The sequence below is a fragment of the Astatotilapia calliptera genome, chromosome 15, assembly GCF_964374335.1.
Source record: "Astatotilapia calliptera chromosome 15, fAstCal68.1, whole genome shotgun sequence".
Taxonomy (NCBI): Eukaryota; Metazoa; Chordata; class Actinopteri; order Cichliformes; family Cichlidae; genus Astatotilapia; species Astatotilapia calliptera.
Window position 1 is genome coordinate 35,577,573 of NC_137436.1, and position 13,403 is coordinate 35,590,975.

Below are 13,403 nucleotides of genomic sequence, written 5' to 3' on the forward strand. Positions count from 1 at the left end.
CTTTTTTAGGAAATGACCTGTATGTATCTGTATGAAATCAATAAATGGATCAGGTGCTGCATTGTCTTTAGTTACATTGATAATATTTATTTATGGTGAAACAGTGGTGGAATATCGCTGTTGCTTTCGTATGAATGACGCGGACATACCTGCGTGGCCGCGATCTAATCCTGTTTACATAAAGTAAACCTGCTCCCGAGCAGGTTTACGCTTACGGCTCTGTTGCTATGGCAGCAAGTCCCGGATGAGCTTCGGGGAACCGACTGATCCAGGATCACGCGAAATCGTCAACAATCTAATCTGGCTAACCTACTTAGCGAGGTACGAAGAACGGGCCCCTGATCTTTAAAGGTTTTGTTGCCATCAACTACCACTTATCACCTGTGCGTCACCTTTGGAGGCTGTTAAAATTATAATGATTCATTATTATTCCTGGAATGAGAGTTTAAAAGTGAACTGAGAGCATCTAGGATTTGAACTGCTGTCTGATTTTTATGGTGCACTATATCTTTAAGTTAAGTCCGGTTACATAACTACGGTGGCCCCTAGAGACAAAGCATGTACAAACTCCAAAACACGTACAAAATCCAAAACACGTACAAAATCCAAAACACGTACAAACTCCAAAACACATGCAAAATCCAAAACATGTACAAAATCCAAAACACATGCAAACTCCAAAACACAACGGAAGTGCTCCAGGGCCCTGTTTCAGGAAGCCGGTTTAGTGGAAAAACTGAGTAAGTATACCCTGAGTTAACGAAAACTCTGGGTTTTCGGTTTCACAAAGCGAGTTTAGATGAAGCCTCAGTGAGTCACTATGACGACACACTCCGTGAAGCTAACCTGCCCCCTAGCAGGTTTACTACAACTAACCCTGACTGTCTCCGCCCCTTTGTCGGAAACCTGACAGTAGGAAGAGTCGGACATGGCGTGCCCCTTCCTTGAAGAGCCAGTAGATCGTGAAGCCCAAATTCTCCGCAGAGCTCTCCGCCGGGAGAGAGTGATCAGAGCGCGTTTGGACATTTTATCATTTCCTGATGATTTTCTGTGCGAACGTTACCGTTTCTCAGCACAATCTATAAGTTATTTGGATAACATCCTCAGGCCATATATTGCTCATGTGACACATCGCGGACATGCTCTCAGTTCATTACATATTATTTGTATTGCACTTCGGTTTTTTGCAAACGGGAGCTTTCTGTATAATATTGGTGACGCTGAGCATGTTTCCAAGGCTACCGTCTGTCGGGCAGTCAGGAATGTTACAGTTGCACTGAAACGTCTCCTGTACTCGTTTGTGGTGTTCCCCGGTCACAGACCCACAAGATTTATCAAAGAGGGATTCCACAAAATTGCAGGTATCAGGATGACCAAAACTTAATTTATGATGTGGTGATACTTGGACTACTACTTAAATTGCACATTTATTTTCAGGGTTCCCAGGCGTGATTGGCTGTACAGATGGCACTCACATTCCAATCATTGCTCCTTCAGTAAATGAAGGAGACTATGTGAACAGGAAGTCTTTCCACAGCATTAATGTACAGGTACATAGTTCCCTGTAGCATTTCAAACTAACAAATTATTTCATTATAGTAATGGATGCTAATTTGTGTTCTCTGCACTGTGAAGATCATATATGATGCTGCCAACATTATCACAAATGTGGAAGCCAAGTGGCCAGGCTCTGTCCATGACTCACAAATATTCCGTGAATGTACACTGAGCACAAAATTTGGACATGGTGAGTTGAGAATACTTTAAAATATATAAAGACCAATTGCTTCAGGGACATTTGAACTGAAGTGTATCCTTCTGTCTTAGGAGAGTTCACTGGCTACTTGCTTGGTGATAGGGGGTATCCATGTTTACCCTATTTGCTTACCCCTTACCCTGACCCTGAACCGGGCCCACAGCAGCGATATAATCTGGCTAATTGCAGGACAAGAGCCAGAATTGAAATGACTATCGGAATGCTTAAGGCCCGGTTCCAGTGCCTGCAAAGACTCAGGGTCACCCCAGAAAGGGCATGTGACATTATTGTGGCATGTGTGATTCTTCACAACATTGCCACAATTAGAGGAGAACACTGTCCTTCTGAACCAAACATCAGCAGTGATCCAAACCATGAACATCCTGACCCTCCCACGGACATACAAGATGGAAGCGCAGTCAGAGACACCATATGTCACAATCATTTCTTTTGACCCATCACCTCAACATGTTGAAAGAAGAATAAACAGATTTTTTGTTCAACTGGCTTTATTGGTCGCCTGTGTTTCCTGTACACAAAGTATTAAAAGATGTAAACCTCATAAAGTGTCTCTGTTGCTTCCTCCTCTGTAACAGCTGTCAATGTTTCTTCATTATTTTCCTGTAGTAAAGAAAAAAACAACATTACTGTTCTACTGTAAACTCATATAATCTGTGGAGTATTAAGAGTACTCACAACTGCATGTTGGTCTGGCTCAACAGGAGGCTGCACCAGATGCAGTACACCATCACCATCAACTGATAGAATATGAGGTTTATACAGGTCACTTATAACTTACAAGGGACCAAATGGCAATTAACAAACATACCAATCACCTTACACTTCATTGTCATTATGCTCTCAAAGACAACCAAGACTGAGGGAAGGCAAAATCAGTAGGAAAATAACTTCACTACAAAATAATCCATTATGGTAAAGAATTTATCAAATGAATGAGTAGCACTGCAAAGGTGACTGTGAAGAAAGGATGTATGCACATCATGTATTATTTTGAATTTACCCCCTATGTAGGCACTTGTGTCTTGCGGGGTTATTGACTCAGAGGATGTCCCCGCAGAGATGCCTTCGGCCACAGGGCGCCCACTGTTTTGGCTGAGGGCCAACTGCTCAGCCTCTGTGAGTGGTGGTGGTGGAGGACCCCCACCTGTTTTTCGGGCCTCCGCTTTTTTTCTGTTGGCTATAACGGGCCACATTTGAGCATACAGAGTAAGCAAATATGTACTTGTAATGTGCTCAGATAATTTCAATAAGTGCTTACAGAAAGAAAATTAATGTAGCCTCTAACTGCAATTGATTTACATCGGACAAACTGACCAAGCACTGTGGCTCATAATACAATTACACCTCACCTGTTTGGACTATATTTTTATATTTCATTTTTACTTGCAGCCAGGCACGTTTGGGGCCTGTTGGGTTGCACCTGCGCTCACATCACAAAACAAAATGTATAAAATAACAAATAAAATAACATATGATAAAATAACGTGTTAAATGGGTGGAAATCCCTAGATCAATGTTTAAATTAACACTCACGCATTGACTCTGTCGGCTATGTTTTGCCATGCATGCTCCCTTTGTTTTGCAGCTGAGGCTGTGTTACTTTTTTTCTGAGAAATTTGCATGTTATCAGCATATACTGCCATCAGAATTTCGGCCTCAAGCGCTGTAAAATACATTGACCGCGCCTTCTTTCCCTTCGTCTCCATGGTGACTCGCTTAATCTGTGCTCCGCTTATCAGGGCTTTATGTATCCTCGTCCGCGCGCTTCACTTGGGGTTAAAGCAACTCCGCGTTGATTGAACTAATTGTTATCAGCCTTTCTGAAACCGAATATTCCGAGTTGGACAGTTCGGGGTTACTCAACCCTGCGTATCGTTTTTCACTCTGAGTTTTCTAAACCGGCTTCCTGAAACAGGGCCCAGGGGCCCGTTCTTCGTACGTCGCTCACTACATCCAAGATCAAATGACACATCCAAGACCAAACCATCGCGCTAACCGTGAGCTCGCTAATCCAGTTCCCCGAACACACCTGCTGTTGACGATTAGTACAGCTGGACGCAGTAATGTGACATCACTGGGTGTCGTAAAAGGGGCTACGCATCGATAGTGGAAACATTGATCGGCAACCCTCTGCGAAAATGTCGACGGAGCGCGCTCGGCTCGGTATTTTTCGGCAGCAGAGCAAGAACTCTTGAGTGAGGGATTTCAGGAGTTTCAGAGTTTAATCAGAACGCAAGGGAACACTGCAAAGACTGCAAAAGCAAGGAGAGAGGGCTGGCAGAAAGTTGCTGACAAATTAAACTCGTAAGTAATTTAATAATAACAATAATAATGGAGTGGATTGATATAGCGCTTTTCAAGGCACCCAAAGCGCTTTACAATGCCACTATTCAGTCACTCTCACATTCACACACTGGTGGAGGCAGCTACAGTTGTAGCCACAGCTGCCCTGGGGCAGACTGACAGAAGCCAGGCTGCCATATCGTGCCATCGGCCCCTCTGGCCAACACCAGTAGGCGGTAGGGTAGATTTATTACATTACACTATATTATCCAATATTATATTACATTATATTATATTATGTTATATTATATCCCCTTACACATTAGAGCCACAACAGGACCCACTAGAACATGGGAACAGGTAAAAGTGAAATATGAGAATATTCTACAGAATGGTAATATTTATCACTTATATTGCTTTTCGTCTCTTGGAAAGAGACCCTGGAATAATCTGTTTGTTTATAACAGCAACCAAGAAAAGGGCAGAGCAAAAAAAAAGACAGGTGGTGGTCCTGCACCCCCTCGTCAACAAGTTGGTTAAGTAAATAATATCCTCACGGGAAAATCGATATCTCTCTATGAGCACACTGTCGCGCTGAGCTAAAGGATCCTGTCTGTCCCGCAATATACGCTGGATTCTGAAAACTCTCCTTATCAATCTTGCACCTTCCGCAATGGGCTGCTCGCGTATACGGACAGGACATGGCTGCGACAGGCTTCCCAAATCCACCTTCGCTTTTATAGCCGTGGTCTCTCATCTTGATTACACAAAGTAATTTGCAATTGCTACTCTGAAATATGAATTACATCTGTAATAATCACATACATGTGATAGAATGTTAATAGTACATTTCCCTTTTTTTAGGAAATGACCTGTATGTATGTGTGAAATCAATAAATGGATCAGGTGCTGCATTATCTTTAGTTACATTGATGTTATTTATTTATGGTGAAACAGTGGTGGAATATCGCTGTTGCTTTCGTATAAGTGAAGCGGACATACCTGCGTGGCCGCGATCTAATCCTGTTTACATAAAGTAAACCTGCTCCCGAGCAGGTTTACGCTTACGGCTCTGTTGCTATGACAGCAAGTCCCGGATGAGCTTCGGGGAACCGAACGATCCAAGATCAGGCGAAATCGTCAACAATCAAATCCAGCTAACTTACTTAGCGAGGTACGAAGAACGGGCCCCAGGACGTTAGGGGCAGTGTTGAGCTCGATTTGCAAAATAAACGGCAAGTTTGTTGCAAACACATGGGCTAGTCTAGTCTCCATCGCAATTCCCAGGTTGCCTAGCAACCATGATACTAACCGCTGGAAACGTGTCATACAACTTTGTTTGACAGAAATGAAGGAGAACATATTTTGTTCATTTGTTTGTTTGTTTCTACAAGAGCTTTGTGTGATTTAATAAGTATCTGAGGCTGAGACCACAGGACAGTAAAACATATTTTTGGGCTTCATTTCTGTACTGAACAGTCATTTAAGATTAGTTAGTAAATAACAATTAGCTAATGTTGTTCATGAGACTAAAGTCATATCACTTTGGTAATGTAAATATAATATGGCCAATATTATAGTTATTATTATATTAATCATTATTAGCTATTACAGCAGTGAACATGAACTGTGTCAAATACTGAGCTTCAGTACAGATTCAAGTGGTAGTTATTTACATGTCTTATCACCTTAAATCTTCACTCAAAGACAAGTATATAGGAATGACTGCCAAATTTATTTGCCACTGAAGCAGAAGGATGGCATCTGAATAAAACCTCTCTTGACATGCCTAGATGACATTAAAGCTTGGTTGGCTCTAAACTTTTTAAATTTCAATGAAAAGAAAACAGATTTGTTGGTGTTTGGACCCAGTGGCCCCTGTGAGTCCTCTTCTTTTGATTTGGAAGGTTATTTTAAACCTGTTGTTACTGCCCTTGGTTTTAAGTTGGACCAGTCCAGTTTTTATCATTTAAGGTGACTGGCAAGAGTGAAATCTTTTCTTTCTAGGCAGCACTTTGAAACCGTGATCCATGTTTTCACTTCTTCCCCTGTGGACTACTGTAACAAACTTTATGTGGGGGTCAGTCAGTTGTTACTCTGACGTCTGCAGCTGGTTCAACATGTATATTGACAGTGCATATATAGGTGTATCATATATAAGAGACAAATGTTGTTCCTTCAGTATGTTGGCATTACTAAATTTGGCTCATTGCTTACATATATTTATAAAAAGAAAATGTACAAGCTGTGATAACTGTTTCTGATCAAATGAAGAGTAGACTGATATATGAAATATTCCTTTATTGGGTGAGAAAATCACACTATGTCATAACTGCTTTTAGTCATACAGAATAGATATCAGAGCCTTAAACAGGCTGACTTCTGCTAAATGGGTCAAACTGAGCAGAAAGTAAACAAACACATAACATCCTTATAGAATATGATGTAACACTATAGATCAACTTACCTCAGAATATATAAAGCATATAAACAATTACAGCAATATGATGCAACAAACACAGCAGTGCTACTGATCCAAAATACTCAAAGCTTCATAGAACTGAAACAAACATTTATTTTTAGGTCCATTCTGCTGCTGATACATACTTTATTTTTCTGAACATTAAACTTGTTGCTGCCTTTCATAGTGTGTAACTTGAAGGCCCTGAGTACTTTCTCCCACACTGAAAACACTGGAATGATAAAATTATTTGAACATTACCTAATAAGACTGATTCAGGACAGACAATTAGTTATGTTAAACTTTCCTAGCAGTCCTTCACAAACAGGGAACAGTCTGTCTATTCTCTCCATCTGTCAGCTGCTGCTGGCTCTTCCTCCTCCTCTTCCTCACACACTGCTGAGTTTGTCCTGGTGGATCATCAGGGGTGCAAAGCCTCACAGATGATGTGCAGCAGTGGGTCCCTCAGTCTGTCCTCACTCTGGACACTTGCAGTTGTCACACATGGAAATCAAATGTGTCACACATGGATGTCACGCAGGATTCAAACTAGAGCTGGGCGATATGAGATTTTTTCATATCACGATATGTTTTTTTCATTTCAGGCGATAACGATATCTATCACGATATAAGCCAAATAACTATATTTGTAAGATTTAAATGTGCCGTTGCTCACAAGTAAAATGTGAAATAATCAGCAGCTTGTTTTTATTTAAATATTTATTTCCCATAATAAGTTCAACAGGGTAGATGTACTTAAGGAACATGAGACTTTTTCAGATAAATAAAGGCAAATATTGCAAACTACACAAAAGGCAGCCGCTAAAGCGTTTAAGTTTCAAAATAGAACAAACGAAACAGACTAAATTGTCAATTCCACTTAGAAACAAAATATTAATTCTAAAAATAAATCTTAGTTTGTTTTACAGAAGAACAGACAAAACTGACTAACTTTTGTCAATATCAAATAAACTGAGAACTAAAAGGAAATTCTCAATCTCTCCTTGTTGTATAGCTTAGCTTTTCAAACAGTTTTAACAGTTACTTTAGTCTGACAAAAGCCGAATGACGAATTAGCGCTTCCAGTCAGAGACTGAGGCTACGTCCACACGTACACGGGTATTTTTGAAAACGGAGATTTTCCGTTTTCGTTTTAAAAAATAATCCCGTCCACACATAAAGGCAGAAATGAAGGAAAACGCTGCTATGAACATGCCAAAGCAGCAGGTGGCGCTAGATTCCTAACCGTGCAGAAATGTTGGCCAATCAGAAGTCTAGAAGCCTCGGTGGGAAAAAGTAAACAAAGCTGGGGCATAGAAGCAGAACCGAGTCGTATGTGTGGAGGGACAGTAACTGTGTGTATATGTAAGCATTTAAACACTGCAGAGAGTAGAATTAACAGTATTGTAGAAATTCATTTCACCGAAACAATAACGTGGCGCACAGTGTGACGCATGCACCAGTTTATTGTATTTCCAGACTTGCTTTCGGCACAATTTACAGTGCACGCTACTCTGTTTTTTGTCAGACTTGAAATAGCCGAAATACCTTCACACTACGGAACTTCTATGGCTCTTCCGTTCGACAATCTCTCCGGCTTTGGAACCATCATCTGTTTTCTCTTCGGTCACGCTCGGTTGATTTTTGTAGTCGGCACACTCATTTCCTCCATTACCCGCTGGCTGCTTCCCAAACAAACACACGTGCGGCTTGGCACTTGTGAGGTACGTAACAAGTCACGCGACGTGACGCTGCGGCTGTGATTGGTTCGGCTCTGCGCTACTTAATTTGGATTGGCTGATCTTTTTTTTTTTTTTTTTTTTTAAGAGGACAAGAGCGACGAGGTCTATCGCGATAGCTTAATTTCTCTATCGAGTAAAAGTTATATCGCGATACATATCGTTATCGTTCTATCGCCCAGCTCTAATTCAAACACAAGTGTAACTTATAAATACATGTTCATACTTTTATTCCACAATCAGAGAGAAAGAAACAGAGAGGAAGTGCAGGACAGACAGACAGGTGACAGTCTCAGGTGTATACACTGCTACAAACAGGAGGATTTAGCGTTTGTGTTATTACGAGTGCAAGAAGAGTTCCCAGCTGGTACAGTGGACACATGTGTGACTCCTGTGATTAAAGCATCTTTCTTTCAGCTTAACGAGTGAACCGTCAGCTCGTTCAAACACACGTTAAAGTCCGTTTGGCTCGACACCACCGAACAGAGGCAGAAATATAACATAGCTAACATTAACAGTGCAGTGAATCCTGCTTGTGCCGTGATATTCAGGACTGCAAACCGAGCAGCATCACTGACTTTCAGCTTGTTGTGTTTGTGGATATATGACTGACTTTATTTATCCATAAAATCATCACATTCTCTGTAAGATTAAGGTCAACTATTGAACGGCGTATATTTTGAAGTAAAGGCTTTAAAACCAAGTTAGTACAAACATTGCTAATGTCACATAACTTTCCCGACATTTGGCCAACAGTAATTTTTTAAAATGTTCTTCATTATAAAAACATTTGGCCGCATTTCGAGCAGCCTTTGAATTGGGACAGCCTTTGTCGTGTCGCTGTGACGTAATCGTAACCTTAAAATGCGGCCTCGGTGTTGCCAACTCCTCAGTAAGGAAAATCGCTATTGGTTGTCCTAAAAGTCGCTAGAAGTTGCTAAATGACGTCATCACCTAATTTGCATAATTGGTCATGCTAATCTAATTGTAACCTATGTTGTTGGAGAGAGAAATAGCATCGTGGAAGAGACATAAAGTGAGTAAAAAACGTCCTAAATGCATTTAGAGTTTATTTAGAACTACAAATTACATTTCTTTTAGCAATTATTGTTTTTTTTAATGTCACAATTCCAACCCTGCTCCTTTATCCGGGCTTGGACCGGCAAAAGTGACCCAAAATAGGCACTCTGGTGGAGTTACTTTGTGTGTGTGTTTATAAGTAGTTTTAAACCTTGTGATCCACAAAACAGCATAAGAGTAAAAGAAGAACTGACTGCGTTACAGCACCCGCTGCTTGTTGAGAGTAAAAGCGATACGCGCTTTCGCGTCTTTTTTAAGGGGTCTGAAAGGGGTCTGAAAACTAGCGACAAAGTCGCTAAGTTGGCAACACTGTGCGGCCTTTATGGCTGCAGACCCCAAATCCGGTCATTGGTACTTCCTGGCTTGTGTAGTTACTAGGTAACAAACACAGCTCAACACTGCCCCTAGCGTCCTGGAGCACTTCCGTTGTGATTTGTAGTTTGCATGTGTTTTGGCGTTTGCACGTGTTTTGGATTTTGCACGTGCTTTGTCTCTAGGGGCCACCATCCATAACTGGCTTATTATTAAGTGTGATTTTTTTTTAAGTCTATGTGCACTCAAAATCTGTTATAACCGGCAGCAGGGGCATCAGATCTGTGCATAGTAGCAACTAGGTGTGGGCTTTGCGTGTCCACCTCAGTGACCGGTGTGGCCACAGCTGCCACACATCCGCACAACATAAAGGCTCGTAACAGCAAGACAGTCCCCGCATGCGCGTGCACGGCGCTTCCACGAATAGAAGCGCGCATCTTGGTGTGCGGCAGCTGTTACGGTCTCCGGCAGAGGTATTCCCCAGTTCCATCACAACCAGCAGCCTGCCAGTGTTCGTGGTTCCAGAGTTGACAGTAAAAAAAAAAAAGAAACGCTTGTATTAGGTTGTTTTTTTAATGCCATATGATGCATAGAAATGTGAAAAAACGCGTAACGCACCTAAATAAATACAAAGATACACGAAATGACCAAACCTCAGGGCGCATTCAGACTCATCGGGTTTGTGAATAAAACCTCCTTCTCGACATGAATTTCTCGTCCTCACCCAACCTCGACTCTGACATGGCTGTCACCCACCGCCCAAATTGATTTGGCCACCCCCCTTCCCCCTCGCTTTCCTCCCTTCCCTCCCTTCCCACCAGTCACATGGAGGTAAGCGGTGACCCATCGTTCCCTCGGCTTTGTGGCAGTCGCTCGCTCTCCGGTGCTCTTGAAAGACGCACGGGGGGAACAAACAAACAAAAAGCGCAAAACTGGCAGTAACTGTCTTTTTTTAAGTTCTTTTATTGTATCTGTTGCTAAGGAGAATCAACCCGGAATCCGCTGAAGCCGCCGGGAAACGATACTTGGTTAAAGGGGTTATTTTTAGTCCCCCACGGCGGCGATGAGTGGCTGGAAGCCGGCTGCGAGACCGAGCGCTGCTGCGCTGTGGTAAGTGAAGCCCCAGCTCGGTGCTCAGGAAGAATGAAGTCGAGACGAGATAAACTGAAGATCCCCTCTCTGACTCTGGAGTAAGTTCTGCTTTTTTCAAACAAACAAACAAAATGTTTTCGTGCTGTGCTGCAGATGTGAAACCACTAGCTGTCCTGTGTGGCTGCTGAATTTGAAGTTGCAGTAGGTGAGAAATAGGAGCGTTCACGCGCTCGTGTACAACGCGCTCGTGGTGTCAACAGAGTTTTAGATGCGCCGTGGCTTTAATTCAAACCTTCAGCTATCTGCTGCGCAGTGAAGTTAAACAGCCACCTGAGCACGAAAGATGTAAAAATAATCTCTCTCTGGGTGATAGCATTCTCATTGTCTTGGTAACGGCTTCGGTTTATTCTCATATTTTGAAGACGATGCGCTTTGGAGACTTCAGGAGTCAACAGGTGTCTCACCAGCAGCCTTTATGTCTTTAGAAACATCATCAGTGCTCTCAGGAAGACACAGGCTTAAAATTGGCAGATCCCCCACCCTGCGCGTTAATCTTTAAACTGAGCTGAAGTGGAGAAATCAAGCTGTCCAACCTTGAACTGGATCCGTGTTTGCTCAATTTACGACTGGTTAAATTTGTAAAGCCAAACTAGTGAAAACAACACTAAACTTGTGATGGCGTTGACATATTTTGTCCGTGAAATGACTTCATCCAGGTTCCCAATCCTTTAATCTCACCAAATGTTTAATTTCATATGACTTTCTGTTTTTTTCCTTCTCTATTGTCTCTTTTTTTAAAGCTCAGTCCACAAATCCTGCATGAATCACATCGTGGCCTTTCCACAGGAACAACACACACTGACAGTGTTTTATTTAGCAGGACAGACGCTGGCTAACCTGTAATTTTTGTCTCTATCAAAGCCCATGACTGCAGTCTTATGTCCACCCACCCTTCCTTCTGAGTGAATATAGCCTTTTTTTTGCATTGAGAAAAGGGAGGGGGTTAGGGAGCGGGAGGGGTGGGGGTTCCTGCTGCTGCTGCTGCCCACTGGGATGCTGATCCATAAGGCGTAGGAGCTCCCTTCTCGCATCCTCATCATCCTCTGATCCATGCATCCATCTGCCTCCTCTGTGGACCATCTCGGCTGAGCATGCGTTGGTTTCATTTCATTTTTAGGCACTCCTTAGCTTCTGAGATACAGAGGAGGTTTCACGCTTCGCAAGCAGGGAGGGTCTCAGGGTCTTAATGATGGCACCCGCTGAATCAAACCACTACTGGAAGTGCAAATGTGAAAAGTAACACTTTCCTGGCATTCAGATAGATTTTGTTATGGTGAATTGTGCTCTTCGAGTATTTAGCCAGATTTGTAGTCGTAGTGACACTTTGGATCTTATGAGGTAAAATATGAATAACGTGGAATAATAAGAAGCCATTAGGTCTGAGCACAGTTGTAATTGGATTGTAGTTTTTAAGGACAGCCAATGGATGTTATCTGATGATTTGTAGCTACCGCCGGTCTGAATATCAGAGCCTCCCTGAACATTTAGGAAAATCTGAAATGAGTCAGTCTGAGATTTTCCGCTCTGTTTTCCACTCTGGACAAGATTGGAGATAAAATTGAAATGCAGTATGGAATTGACAGATTATTCACTCAAACACCACTCGGGGCTTTTCTTTAAAGGGTCTTAAGGAGAAGACGTGCCAAAATGAAATGCAGTGGAACGACTCGCATATGTTGCTTAATTATGAGGAGGCACTACAGAATGATCAGTCTTTGTGCGAGGAGTTGTTTTTCCTACCGTCCGCCCTGCATTACTATGACAACATGTTCATTAGTGCTGTGGTAGCCAGGGCCGTGTTTAGCACTGAGAAGCTTCTGCAGAACTGAGACAATAGCAGCTTTGTGGAACCCCGAAGGCAGAGCTTAAATCTGAGAGAGAATTACTTCACGCATTATGTCAGTGTTAGACAGATGCAGATTTTGGAGCAAGCTCGGCCTGCTTATCTCGACCGTGCATTAAGATGTGAAGTAGTAGCTGAGATTCATTAGAGACAGTGCTGTGCAGGTTTGGGTGTGCAAGAACTACAAGTGCATTGTTGTTTTTGATTTCAGGAAGTCAAACCTCGATTTATCTGATCTTAGGCATCTCCTAACACTGTTAAAGATTGCGCTACATGTTCAATAAATGTGTGTTGGATGCTGAAATTTCCTGTCTGGTGTGTTGACAAGCAGCTGCTGACTTCCTGTTGTGTAAGAGCTCACACGAGATCAGTAGCCGGCTAATCAGATGCATCCAGGGATGCACCCAGCGAGCCTGTAAATAAACAGCGCTATCAGATGGGCATCGGCTTTGGCAGCCCCAGTGGTGATGTCAGCTGGAGAGAGGCGGGCATCGGCCTCTAACCTTGCGCCAAAGCTCCAGCACTGACTGATGATGACAGACACCTGACGGGCCAAGTTGCTGAGCCAGCTCACTAATGCACGTGACCATGTCTTGCTCTTACAGTTTGTCACCCACATGCCAGAGCCCCACCCTCCTGAGCCCATGCAGCCCATGCAGCCCCTGCAGCCCCCTACAAACCCTTCATCCCTGGAGGTAAGAGAGCCAGGTCACACGTAAACTCTTCCTAAGGACTAAACCTATCCATTTTTAAATT

At 42.7% G+C, this 13,403-nt stretch overlaps 1 protein-coding gene and 1 long non-coding RNA gene across 5 annotated transcripts in view; both read left to right on the top strand.

The window, feature by feature from the left end:
* The first annotated feature begins 1,413 nt into the window (after window positions 1-1,413).
* Window positions 1,414-2,264, top strand: LOC145420404 (uncharacterized). The gene is made up of 3 exons (XR_013901707.1): window positions 1,414-1,550; window positions 1,636-1,747; window positions 1,828-2,264. It is a non-coding gene; the product is annotated as an uncharacterized LOC145420404 (long non-coding RNA).
* Window positions 2,265-10,508: 8,244 nt separating this feature from the next.
* Window positions 10,509-13,403, top strand: part of mast3b (microtubule associated serine/threonine kinase 3b) — a 37,505-nt gene continuing 34,610 nt past the window's right edge. For 2 of the 4 annotated variants that reach the window (XM_026194230.2, XM_080289623.1), the window contains exons 1-2: window positions 10,509-10,842; window positions 13,253-13,342. In XM_026194230.2, the coding sequence (XP_026050015.2) occupies window positions 10,796-10,842; window positions 13,253-13,342 (137 nt within the window). In that variant the 5' untranslated portion in view covers window positions 10,509-10,795. The remainder of the gene's footprint in view (window positions 10,843-13,252; window positions 13,343-13,403) is intronic. The other 2 variants (XM_026194229.2, XM_026194228.2) reach the window with 2 other exon arrangements.